General features: G+C 57.8%; 2 protein-coding genes across 3 annotated transcripts in view; both read left to right on the forward strand.

Annotated features, from left to right (window-relative positions):
• Nucleotides 1-4857, forward strand: part of FKBP8 (FKBP prolyl isomerase 8) — a 10005-nt gene extending 5148 nt beyond the window's left edge. Inside the window, exons 2-9 of one of the 2 annotated variants that reach the window (XM_004705253.2) lie at nucleotides 575-744; nucleotides 819-907; nucleotides 1135-1355; nucleotides 2074-2246; nucleotides 3358-3435; nucleotides 3760-3891; nucleotides 4341-4435; nucleotides 4732-4857. In XM_004705253.2, the coding sequence (XP_004705310.1) occupies nucleotides 575-744; nucleotides 819-907; nucleotides 1135-1355; nucleotides 2074-2246; nucleotides 3358-3435; nucleotides 3760-3891; nucleotides 4341-4427 (950 nt within the window). In that variant the 3' untranslated portion in view covers nucleotides 4428-4435; nucleotides 4732-4857. Of the gene's footprint in view, nucleotides 1-574; nucleotides 745-818; nucleotides 908-1134; nucleotides 1356-2073; nucleotides 2247-3357; nucleotides 3436-3759; nucleotides 3892-4340; nucleotides 4704-4731 lie in introns of those variants that run through there. The other variant, XM_004705254.2, reaches the window with a different exon arrangement.
• A 5472-nt stretch (nucleotides 4858-10329) lies between these two features.
• The window catches only part of ELL (elongation factor for RNA polymerase II), a 29286-nt gene continuing 20975 nt past the window's right edge, over nucleotides 10330-18640 (forward strand). The window contains exon 1 of the mRNA XM_004705526.2: nucleotides 10330-10464. Coding sequence (XP_004705583.1) covers nucleotides 10330-10464 — 135 coding nt within the window. The remainder of the gene's footprint in view (nucleotides 10465-18640) is intronic.

Here is an 18640-nt window from a genome sequence, read left to right on the forward strand (position 1 = left end):
ACTGGCAGCAGCTCGCAGTGGAGGCCTGGGGAGTTCATCCTCTTGGCTGCCAGCTAGCAGCTTGGTGGCCACCCAGCGACTCCGCTGAAGAGAGGCCTGTTCCTGGTTCTGAGAAAGCCAACCTCGCGAACCCTCCGGTGGTGCACACTCCCACCCTGGCAGACAGGCCCCACGAGCTGGTACAGACTGGTCTGGTGGGGACAAGGAGTGGCACTCTCCGCTGTGGCTTTCTTGGGGGTCATCAGAGGCGGCGGACGAGTGGGGTTCTAACTCGCACCCAGAGCTGTGTGAGAGACAAATGCGCAAGGAAGCCCCGCAAAGGACCCCATTTCCCGTTTAGGTAAACTGAGTCCTGGTGGTGCTGGGTGGGAGCCATTTCTCAGCCCTGATGCCGGTAGACCTTCGGTTTTCTCAAACGAAGCTGGCAGTTCTCCGTACCAGCACCTGTCATTGGCCCAATGTCCAGCCTGGGACAGCGAGGCCCTGCCCAGTTGATGGCACAGAGCAGTCATTCGACACAGTGAGTTCTCCTTCCCAGCCTCTGGTGGTGACAGGCTGTACTCCCGCCCCGCAGGGAACGGGCAGTTGAGGAAGAAGACGCTTGTTCCAGGCCCGCCTGGCTCGAGCCGCCCAGCCAAGGGCCAGGTGGTAACCGTGCGGCTGCAGACGTCTCTGGAGAACGGCACCAGGGTCCAGGAGGAGCCAGAGCTGGTGTTCACCCTGGGCGACTGCGACGTCATTCAGGTGGGTGTCGGGGCGGGCCAGGGGCCACTGGGCCCAGCCCGGGCTCCTCTGACCCTCTGTTCTCCTGCTCCCAGGCTCTGGACCTCAGTGTCCCGCTCATGGAGGTGGGGGAGACCGCCATGGTCACCGCTGACTCCAAGTACTGCTATGGCCCCCAGGGCAGGTGAGACACCTTCCTCGCCCCCCCAATCCACCTGCCTGGATGAACCGGGCAAACAGTTCAAGGAGGGAACCAGAACACTGTGGGGCTTGGGAGTCGTTTCCTCATCCGCTACCAGGGAGGGCTCAGAGGCTGCACATCAGGCCTTGAGTCCACTTCTCTTGGGCCAGGGGTGTGGGGGGAAGAGGGGACGCCAAGGCTGAGTGCCACCCCTGCTCCACGCCCCCCAGCAGGAGCCCCTACATCCCCCCGCACGCAGCGCTGTGCCTGGAGGTGACCCTGCAGACAGCTGAGGATGGGCCCGACCTGGAGATGCTCTCAGGGCAGGAGCGGGTGGCCCTGGCCAACCGGAAGCGCGAGTGCGGCAACGCCCACTACCAGCGGGCCGACTTTGTGCTGGCTGCCAACTCCTACGACCTAGCCATCAAGGCCATCACCTCCAGCGCCAAAGGTGCCCGCTCCGCCGTCCACCCGCCCCGGGGCTGCGTGAGATCGCATCCCCTGCCGCTGCCACTGGGTCCACTGTTGGGGCCTCGGGAACCAGCCGCAGCCCACCAGGGACTTGGAATGTTCTAGACCAGGGGCCGGCACACTTTTGAGACAAAAGAGCCAATCCATCACAAGAACTTGAAAATCACCCGAGAGCCATAAATCATATTTTCACAAACAATTCACATCACCATTCTTTGCATAATAACCTTACAGCGTTTTCAGTTTTACTGAGAGCCACATGCAGGCGCCAGAAGAGCCGCAGTCTGCTTGCCGAGCTCTGTTCTAGCCTGTTCCAGACTGTGCAGAGGTCAGATGCCGAGCAGCCCCGGGCCTTCAGGTTCAAGTCTGTTCCAGGCTTGCGATGCAGCCCAGACCAGTGGGATCCCCCCCCAGTGCAAGTGGGACCCCCCAGTGCAAGCGTCACCAGGCAGGAGGCACCCCACTTGGCACCCATGCACCTACCCCAAGGGTCCCTTTTGTCGAGCCCTCTCCGTAGTCTGAGGAAGGGCAGCTCAGGCCGCATGTTAACTGGGTCCTGGGTCCATGCATCCTCCCTTGCCTGGAGTCCCCCACTAGCTCTTACAGGAACCCCCGGGCAGCTGGGTCAGAGTGAGGGGGGGCGCGGAGCCGACACGTGGCGGTGACACCCAGCTGCCTGCCTGCCCGCCCGCCCACAGTGGACATGACGTTTGAGGAGGAGGAGCAGCTGCTGCAGCTGAAGGTGAAGTGTCTGAACAACCTGGCGGCCTCGCAGCTGAAGCTGGACCACTACCGCGCCGCGCTGCGCTCCTGCAGCCTTGTGCTCGAGCACCAGCCCGACAACATCAAGGCGCTCTTCCGCAAGGGCAAGGTGGGTGCCAGGGGCACCCGGGAGCGCAGGCGGGCCCCGCAGGGTGTGGCCTGGTGCACAATAATGTGGGAGAAGCCACTCAAACTCGATTCTTGGGGCTCTTTGGCTCTCCCAACTTGCTCAGACCTAGGACCCTCCATGACTCTCACCTCCCTCGGGTGTCATCCTATCCTCCCTGGCTCAACATGCACGCACACGCACACGCACACCGGGCCTTTACGTGGCCGAGCACCACTCCACCTGGGACAGTCCCCTCCTGTGCCTGTGCAGTGTCCTCCTGTCCTCCCCGGCCTCTTTTGGTCTTTGCATGGATGTCGCCTCCTCAGGTCAGGAGTCATGTTTGACCCCGTGGCCGGCGGGGTTGCGCGTGCCCCCTCACTGCTGCAACTGGGTCTGCCACGCAGCTCTCCTCTGGATGAGGGGCTGGCAGGAACAGGAAATGGAGGTGCAGACGGGAGAGTGGCAGCTGTGGTTCTGAGTGGCCTGAGCAGGGGCTCCCGCTAGCCCGCTGCATGCAGGGCTCTGCAGAGACACGGAGAAGACCAAGATGTTCCTTTTGAGCTCGGAGACGGTATTCTCGTGCCAAGGGAGGGCACTGGGGAATATCTGTGCATGTTACCTCGTACGCATGTGGGTCAGTTGGCCAGAGGTGACAGAAGCCCACTCACACAGTTCGGGCAAATGCAACAGAGAGATTGCTTACGAAAAGTACCAAGTCTGGGGTTTGGGGCTTCAGGCACGGCTGCATCCAGGCATTCACATAATGCGGGCGCTGTGTCTCCCTCATCAACTCCTCTCCAGCAAGCATCTCTCTCAGGGTGGCCAAGAGGTCCCTTCCTCACAGGTGATTCAAGCTGCTGCCGCCATCATCCTTGGTTAGTGGCTGCCCCCCACCCCGTGGCACCAGCTGAGTGCAGGGCCAAATCCTCATCGCATGACCTGGTTCACACGCTGGGCGCCGAACTAGTCACCATGGTCGTGGCTTTGGGAAGGTCCGCCTGGCTTTGGGAGCCAAGGACAAGCCACTGGCCAGCTGAGGAACTGTGGCCCAGGCTGTGACAGACCCGTGGGGGTGGAAGCAGGGTCCTGAGGATGTGTCCCCCTCCCCCAGGTGCTGGCCCAGCAAGGAGAGTACAGTGAGGCCATCCCCATCCTGCGGGCGGCCCTGAAGCTAGAACCTTCCAACAAGGTGAGGCATTCTGGGAAGTCTGGTAGTTTCTGTGGGCATCTCAGGTTTTGCCAACGGGGCATTGGGTGACTGATGGCCCACAGCCAGCCTGCTGGGACCCACCTGACTCCTGAATGGGCCCACCCTCCTGAGTGCCCGCAGGCCAAGCGGCGTGCCCCTGGCATGGTTGCTATCTGTGCCCTCGGTCTCCCTCCCCTCCTCCTGGCCTGATGGGTAGAGCCTGGCCCTGAGACCCTCCAGCCCCCAAGTGACTGGACCTCCACAAAGGCAGTCCGTGTGCAGACAGTGGAGTGGGGGCCCCACTCACCCCCGCCACCCCCACAGACGATCCACGCAGAGCTCTCCAAGTTGGTGAAGAAGCACGCGGCACAGCGGAACACGGAGACTGCTCTGTACCGGAAGATGCTGGGTAACCCCAGCCAGCTGCCTGCCAAGTGTCCCGGGAAGGGTGCCTGGGTGAGCTTCGGACAGTGGACTCTGGAGGGGATGGGGCTGGGGCTTGGGAAGGCGCACCAGGCAGAGGGCACAGCCTGGGCTGGACATGGAAGCTAGCTCAGGGCTTGGGCTCCATTGATGTCCTCCTCGGCCATGCTGGCTGGTTGGTGCTGGGTCAGAGGGCCCTTGTGTGACCAGGACTGAGTAGCAGAGGGACTCCAGAGCGAGAGGGCTGGGGAGAGGCACAGTGTCTTGGAGAAGGGGACATTTGGTTTAGGCTTTGACGCATGAGTAGGAGTTTATAAGGAGCCAGGAAAGGCATGGGTAGGCAGGGGGTTGCTGGAAGGCTTAAATGAGCTGGGTCGGGAGCTGAGGTCCCAGAAGCTGGTGACCCTTGGCCGCCCGACAGCCCTCCCTTAACAGCTCCCTCAACCCCCCTCCAATCCCCCTCCCCCCACCTTTATCCCTAGTCCATCCCGTGGAAGTGGCTGTTTGGAGCAACTGCCGTTGCCCTGGGGGGTGTAGCCCTCTCCGTCGTCATTGCTGCCAGGAACTGAACATTCAGGTGGCTGCCACCCCCATGCACCGTGGACCCCACCCTACGCCTCCCAACTCCCTTGGCCCCATCCACTGCCCTTCCTGACCCAGCCCCTCCCCCCGCTTGGGGCAGTCAGATTTGAGGGCCACACGGCCCAGCAAGCTCGAGGCTCTTGGAGGGGAGCCAGGAGGGGCCGAGCCCAAGTCCAGCTCAGAGGGAGGGGCCCTCATCCCCATGCCCAGCTCCTGCCCGCCTCCCCCTCCCCCCATCCCTAACCCCTGTCAGGCCTTCACTAGCCAGTTCCTATTTCTCCTTCCCAACAGGCCTGGGGGCAGCCCTTCCCCCACCACATCCCCACCCTGAGTGCCGGCCCTTCCTATCCCGCCTGCTGCCCTCTGTCCTGGCCCCCCGCCCCCCTCTGTGAAATAAAGCCTCTCACCTGCAGTCCACTGACTCGAGTCGTCTCTGGCTACCTACGTGGGACTGTCCAGGCTCCGTCAGCATGGTGGGCATGGCTGGTTCAGGGGGAACAGGCTGGGAAAGCAGGCAACTGACCTTCAGGATCTTGTGAGGGTCACACTAGTGCCCGCCACACCTCTCTTGTCTCCTACCCTGTCATCCTCAGGGCTCAGCCCGTCACTGGACGGAGGACAGGCTGCAAGTGCAGGGCCCAGCCTAGAAGGAGATGGGTAATGACGGGGCCCATGAGGGGACACGGTTCTGAAAAGGCCTCGCTGCAGGGGGCTGCTGAATATGCTGACCACCAGGAGCTGGCCAGGTGGCAGGCTGGCAGCCCAGCATTTGAGCAGTGTCATGGTGCTAAGACCCTGGGACATAGGATTGAGCCTCACCGGTCCAAGAGCACCGAGAACTGAAGCCAGCGGCAGCCCACAGCTGGGCTGGCCCAACACTGGCCCATCTTCTGCAACATTCTGACCCAGGAAAGGGGGCCCCTGCACGACCCTTGAGAGCCACCTCCTGTCCCCTCAGCCCGGATGTGAAGCCACTGGCCCTTCTGTCCAGCAAGATGTGTCAGGCAGCCTCAAATCTGGGTCTGTACCCAGCTGCCCTCACCCTGTTTAGGGGAACTGGGGCACGAGGCCAGAATGGCTTAAAGCCATGCCTCTTCACTGCCCAGCCCCCTGGCTCTCAAACACCGGGGCTTTGTGGTACCCTCTGGGAGGGGAAACAGGGTTGTCCAGGCTCCAGGGAGGACCATGTCTCAGCTGGGACACCCTTTCACACCCAGGTGCCGCAAGCCCATCAGTGTAATGCCCTGCTCTCGGCCACAGATGGGGAAGCAGCTGCTTGGGGGTTGGGGCTGTGGCCCAGCCTGGTACTTTGACTGTAGCCTCCTGTCGTATCATTAGAATATATCAGACTTTTGGCCCGTGGAAATTTTGAGATAAGACACGGGTCTTATTTTAAGCCACTAAAATGGTAAGTTTATTTGTTATTTGTTTTAAAACAAAACAAACACCTCATCTTGAAGCACTATACATGTGTGTCTATTTACAAAAAGTTGTTTAATGACTGGGATCAGGTGATTTCTGACAAGGGTGCCAGGTCGTCCACCCAGCCGAGAAATAATAGTCTGTTTTAATAATTGTGCTGAGATAACTATCTCCCCACACAGAAAATGAAATAGGATCCTTACCTCACACCATACATGAAAGGGAGCTCCATCGGTCAAAACCCTAAATGTAAGAAAAACCATCACATTCTTAGAACAAAACATCGGAGTAAAGCTTTGGGGCCTGGTTTTCAACAGTAGATTCTTACCTGTGACACTAAAGGTACAAGAAGCGAAAGACAACACAGGTACATTGGACCTCCTTCCAAAGGAAAACGTCCCTGTGTCCAAAGACGTATTGACAAGACAACCTCCAGACCCGGAGAACAGCTTGGGGGACCACATTCCTGATCACACAACCCATCTGTTAGTTGTGGACCATCGTGGCTCGCCTTGCTGTGGTGCCAGAAGCTAGGCTACCAGAGTCCGATCCCAGCGGGGTCACGCACAGCGAGCAGCTTTCAGACCTCAGCAGGGCCTCCAGAATAAGACAGGCCGGCGGAAAGGCCTGGTGATCTCCTTGTGAAAATCATTCACAGCCAAGCTTCAGGCTCGCAACAGGACATTGGCTGGCTGGCTGGCTTTGGACATGTCCCTAGGGATCACTGAAAGAGGACATCCTGTTTGCTGACCTAAAAGCCCAGTGTGAGGGTAGGGAAGACTCTTGGTGGGCTCAACTGGCACAATTGAGCACCAATGAACTCAAACCTGCTGTGAAAATGATGCAGACCAGGCAACATTTGGTTCTGTTTTACATATGGGGTCACCATGAGTGGAGTCACTTTAACTGCAGCTTTCCATCCATCCATCCATCCATCCATCCATCCATCCATCCATCCAATCTGTCCATCCATTCATGTATTCCCCTACCTGTCCACCCCTAGCCATCTAGTTGTCTACCAGCTAAGTCTAGCCTAGAAGGATTTAATGTCCAGAATTGATAAGTAACCCCTGCAATCAAAAGTCCAATAAAATAAATGGGTACAGAGACTACATTTCACCAAAGATATTCAAATGGCAATATGCACACAGAAAGATTATCAACATCATTTGTCATTAAACAAATAAACAAACAAACAAAATTCAGTGGTTGGTTGTCAAGTTGATTCCAATTGACAGGGACTATGATATTGTTATTTCTCAGGGAAACCCACAGAGACTGAAAGACCTTTCCTAAGGTCAAACACATACACACTACACCCCTCTGAAACCGGCACCCTTATATATAGGACGGAACAGATTGCCCATAGCAGTGGTTCTCAACCTGTGGGTCTCGACCCCTTTGGGGTTGAACGACCCTCTCACAGGGGTCAACTAAGACCTTCGGAAAACATTTCCAATGGTCTTAGGAACCAAGACACAGCTCCTCTATCCGTCTCCAGGCGGATCTCTGCCCATAGCAGTGGTTCTCAACCTGTGGGTCTCGACCCCTTTGGGGTTGAACGACCCTCTCACAGGGGTCAACTAAGACCTTCGGAAAACATTTCCAATGGTCTTAGGAACCAAGACACAGCTCCTCTATCCGTCTCCAGGCGGGTCTGCCCACATGCAGATACACCCACCTGTTACCCATGCTACGCTATGCTTCAAGACAAAATTTCATTTGTCATTAGAAATAAATAGTTCACAATATATAATTCCATGTTGTTTTTGTGATTCATCGCTATGCTTTAATGATGTTCAATTTGTAACAGTGAAAATACTCCCTGCCTATCAGATATTTACATGATGATTCCTAACAGGAGCAAAATGACCGTGATGAAGTAGCAACGAGAATAGTTGTATGGTTGGGGGTCACCACCACAGGAGGAACTGTAAGGGTCGCAGCATGAGGAAGGTTGAGAACCACAGGCCCATAAGTTTTCCGTAACTTCACAGAAGCAGCGAGCTACATCTTTCTCCCTTAGAGGCACTGGGGGGATTCAAACTTTCAACGTGTGCTTCTCAGCCGCGCCTTTAACTACTGTGCCACTAGACCTAAGGTCATGCAGGGAATCCCACAGGCTGCCCCTCCCACTTCCTCCTCCACTCAGCAACCGGTTTGCCCACACCCCGCCCTTCCTCTCTGACTACTGTGCCTGCCAGCCCTGGCTCCTGCCCTCTCATGACCCTCCTGGGCCGTGCAGCTCCTGCCTTCTGTAAGAGTGACCTGGTCTAGCCTCCTGAATCGACAGTTGGGCAGTGGTGAGATGGTCAGCGTGTCTAGGGCATGTGTCAGCACTCACCCATAGGATCAGCCGATCTGGGCCCAGGGGTGGAGGATCCCAGAGAGTTGGCCCTGGGCTGGAATTCGAGCCTCTGCAGCACACCTGACCCTGAACTGGCAACCTGAACCTCAGCCGGGCTGACTTTCAGTGTCAGGATTAAAGGAGATCGTATAGGAGATCCACCCATTCCTGTCACCCACCCCACCAAGAGCCACTTCTCCCCACGGAGATTCTGTGTTTGCATTTGTTAGTGGAACAGAAAAGGGAATCTAGTGTTGACTTGGGTCAGCAGTTCAACCATCCAGAAAATTGTGTGTATATACATGTGAGTGCGTGCACGAGCGGGTGCTTTGAGTAAGTGTGTACAGAGCAAATTTAATAATGCATCCATACGTATTTTGTCTCATGACCACGATAACAGTCCCTAGGATGCGACAGCACTTTTCCTACTTCCTTCCCATGTATATCTCATTTCTATCCTTTTTTTAAAAATCCATTGCTACCTTCCAACTCTGCCTCTGGGCATTGCTGCTCTTTGATTGCTGACGGATGCTGGTTCTAAGGTGTTACTGCTCATCAGCACTCCCTATCCATTCTCTTGGGGAAAGTTGAGCCGCGGAAGGTGAGTTCAATTCCAAGCCTAAAGTGGGACAAAGTAACTAAGGACCATCGTCTCTATTAGACCAGCTAGACTGATTTTTCTTCTTCTAATTTTTATTTATGATTTGGAGTTGTGTTCCACATTTTCTGACCACTCCATGCAGGACCCTCTGTACTAGTGAGAAAGATGAGGCTTTCTACTCTGGCAAAGAGGTAGTAGGCTTGAGACCCAAGGGGGCAGTGCTACCCTGTCCCATGAGTCAGAATCAACTGGTGGCAGCGGTCACTAATCTAAAGGTTGGCAGTTTGAACTCACCCAGGCATACCATGGGAGAAAGGCCTGGTAATCTGTTCCTGCAAAGATGACAGCCAAGAAGCTCTTATGGAGTACCTGTATTCTGTAACACGAGGTCGCCGTGGGTCAGAATTGGCATGCAAGTGGGAAGTGGAGAATTGTTATTTCGTGGGTACAGTGTCCTTTGAGGCGGGGTGAAAAGTGCTCTTAGAATGAACAGTGAGACGGTTGCACACATTGGCGGATATAATAAATACCACTGCATTAAACGCTTTAAATGGTGAATGTTATAGTGTCATTCAATAAAGGTGCTCTTAAAAGCGAACAAACAAAAGCCATTTAGTGAAGGAAGCCAGTCATAAACGGACAAATATAACACGTGTGATGCCACTTACGTATCAAGAATGAAATCTGTAGAAACAAAACCTGGGGCTGCCCAGAGGAGTATCCAGCACTTACCGGTCACCGCCGCCAGGGGGAGGGGACTTTCGAGCAGGAGAAAGAGCGTCTCCATGGGGAGGAAGCTACAATAAACTCCACTAAAATTACGAAAACCCACTTAATAAAGAAAGCGAACTTTAGGCTACGCTGAACGTAACGCAAGCTTGTTTATAAAAATATAAGGAAATCTGACTCTATCTTCGGTCAGGGCCTGTGGGCATGTAGGATATTGTTTATTGCAAAACGCACTCCGAACGTGGACCGTGTTACTCACAACAGCACCCGGTAGGAAATACCCCCTGCCCACCTTAAGGGAAGTACAAACAACCAAACCCAGTGTCCTACGCGCGCTAGGTTTGCATAACCACGCCCACTTACGAACTAGCCTCTGACCCCGCCCCCCACGTGCGGCGTGGAAACCACGCCCCTCCAGACCTCTCCCGCGACTCTCAACGGAAGTCAATGAGGAAGGGAGGAACGGACCTCATAAATAATATATTACGTCAGCGCCAGGTGGGCGGGGCCTCCACGCGGCCCTTGGCGTCAGCATCATGAATAATTTAAAGCCTGGTTCAGAGAGGGTGCGTGTGTCGGGGCGGAGTCCAGGTGCCGCGGAGGGCCTTGGGAGGCGGGGGCCTACTGTGTTCATGAATATGCATTACGTCACGGCCGGGCCGCGGGCGCGCAAGGGGAGTGACCCTCCACGTCTTATGAATAATGCAGCACGTCAGCGGGCGGTGGGCGGGGCGTGTCCGCGCTGTGGCGCCTGATCCCGGACGGGGGGCGGGGGAGCGATGGTCGCAAGATGGCGGCGCTGAAGGAGACTTGGAGCTACGGGCTGTCGTGCGGGCGGCTGGGCGACGGCAGCCGGGTGTCCGTGTTCCACGTGAAGCTCACCGACAGCGCCGTGAAGGCCTTCGAGAGCTACCGCTCCAGTCAGGTGAACGGCGGCGCGGCGGCGGGACGCGCGGGACGCTGGGCCGGGCCTGGGGGCGCGGGGCCGGCGCGGCCTTCCAGGGCACGGAGGGGCTGGCCCCGGCGGAGAGACCCGGGCGGTGAGGGGTCCGGACTCGCGCACCCGGCTCGGGCGCATCCGGGGGGTGCCCGGGGCCCTCCCCCCGGCTTCCCGGCACTGGGCAGGGCCAGGTCCGTGCACCTGGCGGGGTGGGGGGGCGCACCCGCAGCGTTCTCGTCTGGGTCCCTGAAAAGGCGGTGAAGACCGCCCTCCCGAGTGCAGCTTCCCCGTCTGGGTTTATGGCCGGGTGAGGGGGGTCCCCGGCGTCAGGGCTCAGTGGGACTTGCCCTCCGGATCCCGGAGCTGGTGGGTGGGCAGGTGGGCTGGGAGTCTGCGCCTCCCCTGGGGGCCGCCCTGGAGGTTGTCAGTGAGGCCGAGTGGAAGTCGCTGTGAACTCCTGGGAGGAAGGATTTGGGGGAGCTGACAGCTCGTCGGTAGCCCCCACACCCGCTGTCTGGCCTGACACCCTGGGAGTTGCTTGTCCTGTCTCCTTGGGGGCTTGTGAGTGGGGTCGTGTGGAGGGACCCCACCTGGTGGGCACCTGAGCGGAAGCTCTGGCCACCGCACCTGGTAGCCACGGACCTTTGAACTTCTCAGAAGCCAATTCTGGCCCAGCTAGGGAAGTTGGAAGTGTTTCGGCTCTGCCAGCTGGCTGGGGGGTTGGGGGTGGCTACAGTGTCCCTGTCTCAGAACCTGCCGCTCCCGTTTCCGCGTGTGTCATGGCGCCCTCCCTCCCCTCGGGGACCTGGGTGGCAGGTGTCTGATGGACTGGTCTGGGAGGAAGTGGTTTACAACGCTTTGCCTGGGTGCAGAGCCAGCGGGGTCTTCAGGGTGGTAAGGGGGTGGGGTGGGGCGAGGGGCATCGAACTTGAGGAGCACAGGCTGCCAGGGTGTGTTTGTGTCTCTGAGGTGTTGGGGTGGGGGGGTGCGGGCAAGAGGAGAGACTAACTAGGAAGGAATGTGGCGTTCTTCCTGCCCTGGACTCGCCTGGCACTGGGAGCCAAGCCGGGAATTTCTTCCCCTTTTGGTTCCTGTTGCACTCTGGGCCACGGACCTTCCTTCACAGCTCAGTGCCTCAGTTTCCCCCGCTGTCGGTCAAGTGGTGACCTTTGCCAGTTCTCCCCGTGTCCACAGAGTTCCCCGAACGGAGGCCGAGGCCTCCACAGGTGAAGGGGATCTGAGCAAGGCGCCTCCTTCTTGGGAGAATCCAGGCCATGTCGGACGGGGACATCGCTCTGGGAAAGAAGGAGGTGGGGGAGAGAGCCCGTGTGAATCATGGGAATACAGCAGATGGGGGACCCGGTCCCTCGAGTCCCAACCCTTGCCCCTGGGGTTGTGGAAAAGCCCGGCTTGGCGTCCCTCTCGCCATCAGGCTGCTATTTTTAATTTTGGGTGTGGGTGAAACCCCAGGCCGGGCCAGGTCTGCCTCCATGAAGGAGAAGGTAATTGCAGATGGCCTGGCTGTCCCCAGCGCCAGGCCACTCAGGGAGACACGGCAGGGGGCTTATGTTTCAGGGTGATCCACACTCACTGTTTTTCTCCAAAACCAACAGAGAGTTTAATCTGCTCTGCAGTTTGCGGCTTGCTTCTTCCTGAAGGGCAGCTTGGCGGGTGGAACATGGATCAGGGCTTTTGAGTGGTGGGCTGAGAAGGTGACTTGGAGAACTGTTTGTGTAAATAGAGCCGCTCATTGGCCCTTGACAGTGCCTGACTTGCGCATGTTCTGTCAGCAACCATCTGTCCGGAGGCTTTTGCCCTGGGCCCTGTGGTTATGGGGTGCCTGTAGGAGCTCCTGGGGAGGGCTCTTGTGTGTTTTTTAACTGGGATGAGGTTTTCACAACTCGGGTGTGTCATGGCACCAGGAAGGAGTGTCCTTCAGAGCCTTCTCTGTAGCTCAGGGGGCTGTTGGAGCAGCCCCTGCCCCAGACCCTGCTGTCTTTCTTTCCAGAGGGGTCTGGAGCCAGCGCTGCCCCTGGGCGGACCCAGGGACTGGTTGGAACATGCTCACACAGCCAGCTTCCCACTGCCCAGCTTTTGACTGGCCCGCCTCTCTTTGATGTAAATACTTTTGAGTTCTGAGGCAGCTACTCCCCTGGAGGTGAGTCCCTTTTCTTATGCAGAAGGGTGACTTCCGGGAGAGAGAGGAGAGGAAGTTATGATGTCACCCATCTTTCCAGGACCATGTCATGCCACCCCCTCACAGTGTCCCCTGACCGACCACACTGCAGGAAGTGGCACCTGCCTCTCCTACCTGGGGGAGACCTCCTTCACCGAGGCTCCAGGGGAGTTGGGCCAACAGGCAGCCTCCTCCTCTCTGAGTGACAAGCTGTGTGGCAGAGTTGCTGTGGGTCCGAATGGACTCAACAACTGATTTGGGTTTTAGTTGGGGTTTTGATACCCACCTGGGTGTGCATTTTGGTCCTGCCTTCCTGAGACCTTGGGCTGAAGCCTGAGCTGTCTGATTCTGGATCTTTCTTTTTTTTTTTTTCTGGATCTTTCTTAAGACTATGGGAGCCCAGTGACAGACCTGATTCAGATCCTTCCCTTGGGCTATGCTACGAGGGTCTCGGTGCCCAGCCCCTCTCCCTGACGCCAGATCCTTCAGAGCTCAGTAGCAGACTTTTGCAGTATTCCAGAACTCCCTTAAAGCTGTGAGGGGCCCAGTATTCAATTCTCCCTGCGTTCCACATCTTTCTTTCCTTCAGGCCTGTGGGGGGCCCTGTTAGAGTGTGTGCAGCCCTGGCCTCTCTCAGACCCTCAGCTCTCGAGACCCTTTCTGTTACAGCTTCCCCAGTGGCTGCCCCCTTGCCTGCATGGAGGCCAGCTTGGCACCTGTGGGGTCAGAGAGAGCCCAGGTGCTTGTGTTACAGACTTAAGGTATGCCTGCAGGTGACCTGGCCAGCCCCTGTCACGGGCTGACGTCATCAGCAAGATTAGACGGCCATCAGCCCGAAGAATCTCCTCAGTGAGCCTTATCAACAAGGATTTGAAAAGGGCCCCTTCCCGTGAGGCACTAGTTGAGGAGCTATGAAGGAGGCCGAGGGTCCAGGCTGGGGCATGGTGGGCAGTGTGAGCTGGAGTGCGGTTGGGAGGGTCCCACAAGCCATCCCTGAGCTTACGTGGGCAGTGGAGGCTGCTCAGCAGCTGATGGGTGGGTGGCATGGGAACGTCACCCAGGCACTGGCAGAAAAATCCTTCATTTAGCTCATGTCTCTCCCACCGTGCAGACACCAGGCCACCTTCCCAGGTGGTCGGGCCACAGCAGGGCGGCTTCTTGTAGCCCCCTCTGCTGGGGATGCTGCCCTGAGGAGCCCTCAGAGGGCACCTGGACCTTCCTGGTGCTCTGGGGTTGAGGAGGCTCAGGGGGCCGGGCCCGTGCTGCCTGCCTGGGGCTGGAAGGGAATGGGAGCCACGGGGACTCCGAGATGGGAGGCAGTTGTGCATGGCCCTGTGCCTGGGGTCCGTGTGCACAGGACATCGTTGGCTGGTGCTGAGCTGAGGGCAAGGATGCCACGGAGTCCTGCAATGCCGACTGCTCTTTGGAGCTCTCTCCTGTCCTCCCTGCTCACCCCACCGAGGGAGAAGGCTGAGTCACTGGGTGGTGGCTGCTGGCCGGCAGGAGGTGTGGACCCAGCATAGGTGGGGATGGGGCGGGGATGGATGTGCGGGTCAGGTTTGCCTGTTTGAAGGTGGGCCCTGTAGGTTTGGGTGGTGTGGCTTCCTCGAGGTGGTAGTTCCCTGGGTGTCATGGGAGGCAAGCGTCCCTGAGGCTGGAGTTTGGTGGGAGTATAGGGGTGTGAGCGATTGGGCACAGCCCTGGCCACTGTGACCTGTGGCCCCTGACTGCTTCCGGCATGGCTGTGGCCGCCGGCTATCATGGCATGTAAACAGCTGGCTCTCCTGGAAGCCCTTCCCCTGACTCATCAGGACGGCCAGAGTTCACCCCAGAGCCGGTTTGACATCACATCTGATTGTGACATGTCAGGGGGCCTCTGAAGAGCCAGCCTACTGGAAAACAGGCCTTGCTCCAGGACGTGGCCAGAGGGGCCCTGGGGGTGGGGACGGCCTCTGTGTGACATCTTCTCTGCCTCTGTTCCCAGGCCTGTCCCTCTGCTCAGTGTCTGTGGCTTAAACTCACGAAGGACTACAAGTGTCTGCAGTGTCTTGTGTCCTCCAAATAGGAGGACCCATGGAAGCCCACGGGGCCCTTGTTCCCTGTCCTAAGTCAGTCGCTAGGAGTCGGCAGGCGTGACAGCAGAGTTTGAGGGAGTATAGGTCCTAAGAGCGTGCACTTGAGAACAGCTTCGCAGACAGCCTCGTGTTGCCATGTCATTTAAAGAGCCAGTCCCCAGATGAATACTTTTGGGGGTGGGGGTGGGACACTGTTTTACCACGCCCACAGGACCTCCCAGTGGAGCAACCATGCTGGAGTCTGCTAATTACATCTGTCGCCTCCAGGGCCACTCTAGCTCCCTGCTGAAGGTGGACAGGGCTGGACCCTCAGGAGCGACTGCTCCTCTCCCCTGAGTTCTAGTGAGCCTGGCAATGGATCCCACAGTCCTATGGCCACTGGGTGGTCTCGAAGACACCTCTGCCCGAGGCTTGACCTCTGGGGGTGAGGAGCGGGGGTTGGCCTGTTTTCATTGTGGTGTGGCCCCTGTCCCCCTCTTGTTTTTTTATTTAATTTGTGTTCATCGCCTTCGTTTTTTCAGTGACTGCGTCTTGGTCACCAAGTTAACCCTTCTGGAATGTGCTGGTGCTGGAAGCATGGGGCCTGGGCTTGGGCTCTGGGTGTGGTAAAGGCATGGCTACTGCAGGCCGGCTCACTGCCCTGCTGGGGTCTCAGAGGGCTGCTTGATCGGACTTGAGGTGGGACTGAGGCAAGGCCATTCTGGACAGTGTGACAGGGCTCGGGCAGAGGCTGGCCGAGCAACTTCTGGTCAGCCTGATGTGAGGTGACAGGCACCTAAGCTGAGAGCTCCCAGCTCCCCAGGTGAGGGAGCGCCTGGGCAGGGCCAACTGTGGGTGACAGAAGCCATCCCCAGTGCTTTGAGCCACGGGCGGGCGCAAGCAAGAACAAGAGGCCAGGCCTGAAACCCAGGAGACGCAGAAGAAGCCAAACTGGGAGAAGTGCCTGGTGGAGCAGGGCCCAGAGCTGAAGGTGTCAGGAAAGCATCGGCGCCATCGGATACGCGGTGTCCCCAGCCTTCTCTCATTGCAGCCGTGGGGCAGGCACAGGTCACATGCTGGCCACGTGCACGCAGCCATGCTGTGCACGGCAACATCAGGGACCATGCTGAAGAGCAGCCTGGGCAGACTGCTTGTGGGGAGGGCATGGCCCTATAGGAGGGGGTCTGGGAGGAAGCTGCTGTGGGTCTGGCTGGGGTGCTGAAGGCCCCATGAGCATCCTCGGTCCTGTCTCTGACTCCTGGGTGGCTTCCTGTTTGTGCTGGTGGTGGGTGCTGCCGTGCAAGCCCTTGGACATTGTGTGTGTGTGTGTGTGTGTGTGTGCACGCGCGCGCGCATGCATGCATGCACTGCACAGCTGCCCTGAGCTCCCTAGGAGAATGGCAGGCAGTAGGGGTGAGCTCGTTGCATGGGGCCTTGTGCTTGTCCCGGCGGCCCCTCCGCAGTGACCAGCGCCATGGGGAACTGCTTCCTCAGAGAAGGGAGTCCTCGGTGGAAGCAGTGGCCTCTGCTCGCTGCAGGGAGGAGCCGCTCCCATGCCGAATGTCACTTTCCTTGGATGAAACTTTGGCCCCTTGGCCTGGCCTGGCCTGGCCTGGGTCTGCCAGCTGCAGCACGCATGTTGGCGTCCTTCCTCTTGATGATTGACAAATAATCCCTTGTATGCTTGCAAGGGGTCCCGGTGGCACCGTGGGTTACCATTGGGCCGCTAACCACAAGATCAGTGGTTCAATCCAGTCCGCCGCTCGCCAGGAGAAAGGTGAGGCTCTCTGGTGCAGTTCAGGTCTACAGCCGTAGGAGCAATGCTCCTGTCCTCCGGTCGCTGAGTCAGCACTGACTCCATGCACTTTCTGTATGCCTGGGTTGCAGTTTGGTTCTTTCCCCCTGGGGCATGGACAGGTTTCTGCTGATGCTCCTGCCGCCCATTCTCCTAGGCTTGTGCCTGGGAGCGGAGTTGCTCAGGGTGGGTGGGATTTCTGTGTACGACTTTCTGAGGCACCCCCCCCCCTCGCTATTTTCCACAGCAGCCACTCCATTCAAATTCGCCCTCCATTCTTCACGCCCTTGTCGATCCCCAGCAGCTTTCAGTTTCCTGATAATAGCCATCCCAGAAGGGATGTGGTTCCCCTTTCTAACAGTTTGAGGGGAAGTTCCACTTCCTGCTATGACCCTTCCCCCGCCTTCCCCCCACACACGTGAACTTACCCGTTGGGACTGGCAGAGGGCTCACAATTTGAGGGAGCCTCTTGCTGAGCCCCCGCAGTGGCAGTGCCAGTATGAGGGTGCCAGGTTGCTGTGCTTCCCCCAAGGAAGCTGAGATCTGTGTGCTCTGGCCCCCAGCCCCACCCCTACCCCCCACCCCCCCCCTGGGCTCCTGCAGGATCTGATGACCCCGGCAGAGCAGTCTTCCACCTGCAAGCCTTAGAGTCCGCAATGGGCCAGCAAGATCAGGCCTGCCACCCTTGTCAGCTGCCCCCTGGGAGGACCATTAGGCCTTCCGCACCTGTGAGGAGTTGTTGTTAGATGCGTAGAGTTGGCTGCGGCCCTCTGCACAACAGAAAGACACACAGTCCTCGCCATCCTCATAATCAGTCCCAGGCCCGAGCCCACGGCTGCAGCCGCTCTGTCCATCCGTCTCTTGAGGGCCTTCCTCTTTTTCACTGCCCCTCCACTGGACCAAGCATGGGCCTTCTCTAGAGACTGGTCTTGCCTGACAGTATGTCCAGAGTGTGTAAGAGGAAGGCTTGCCTGTTAGGGGCACTCTCGCCGTGCGTCTTCCACGGTACTTTTAATAATCTTCTGCAGCACCACAATTCAAATGTATCATTTCTTCTTCGTCCTCCCCATTCAGTGCTCAGCTCTCACATGTACACGCGGCGATGCAGAATGCCATGGCTTGGGTCAGGCGCACCCTCGTCCTCAAAGTAACATACTTACTTTTCAGAATTCTAAAGAAATCTTGTGCAGCAGATTTATCCAGTGCAGCTCGCCTTTTGATCTCTTGACTGCTGCTTCCACGAGCATAGATTGTGGAGCCAAGCAAGACAGACAGCACTGAAACTCACAGGGGCCGTTTTTCCCCAGCTTCCAGGGTCCCTGGGAGCTGGAGGCACTCAGTGTGGTGGGAGGGAGGTTTTTTGGACCACGGTTTCCCCCTGTACCGTCTGTGGCTGCCTTTCTTGTCCATTGTGATGAGCTGGCAAAGCTGAAAATACTTAATCTGGCCCCTGGGAGAGTTTTTGTCCCTGGGCAGGAGTGTGTCTTTTGACCTGACCCCTGCTATGGAAGAAGTAGGCTGGGTGATCATGTGGCCTGAACCCTGGACTAGAAGGGTAGATCGGGTGGGTCACATGAGCCGAGTCCTGTGACCTGACCCCTGGTTGAGAAGGTTGGATAGGGTCTTGTGACCTATAGACTCATTGTCTTCTATAGCCTGGAGGTTCTCTGTAGGGTGCCATGTGAACCTGGCAACACCCCCAGCCCCTGGATGTTCCTATCAGGATGGGTGGTGGCCTACCTCCAGGTCCCATAGTCAATGAAGGTGGGATCCAAGCTGAGATGAGGAAGTGTCACCCGGGATGTTTGAGGCTGCCTAGCATGTCTCTCACCCCCACTCTGCATTAGGAGCCCAAGATCCTGGGGCCACCTTTCCCTGGGGACCTGCACAAATCTCCTGGACTTGAGAAGCACAGGTAGACAGGAGGGCGGGGAGGCCGGTGACTCTATGCCCTGAGCCTCACGTGTCCTCACGTAAAGAGGCTGCATTGTGGCCTCTGCCCCTGGAGAGCAGACTTCAGGTGGGACACATGGACAGGGAGCCAGTGATCAGCCAGGGAACTGTGGCCTCAGCTAGAAAATTGTACATTGGTAGATGGACGGGGATCACCTGCCCTGCATAATATGCCTTTGTGGC

The sequence above is a fragment of the Echinops telfairi genome, unplaced genomic scaffold (assembly GCF_000313985.2).
Source record: "Echinops telfairi isolate 266 unplaced genomic scaffold, ASM31398v2 ScPeMD7_7457;HRSCAF=8495, whole genome shotgun sequence".
NCBI classification, from domain to species: domain Eukaryota; kingdom Metazoa; phylum Chordata; class Mammalia; order Afrosoricida; family Tenrecidae; genus Echinops; species Echinops telfairi.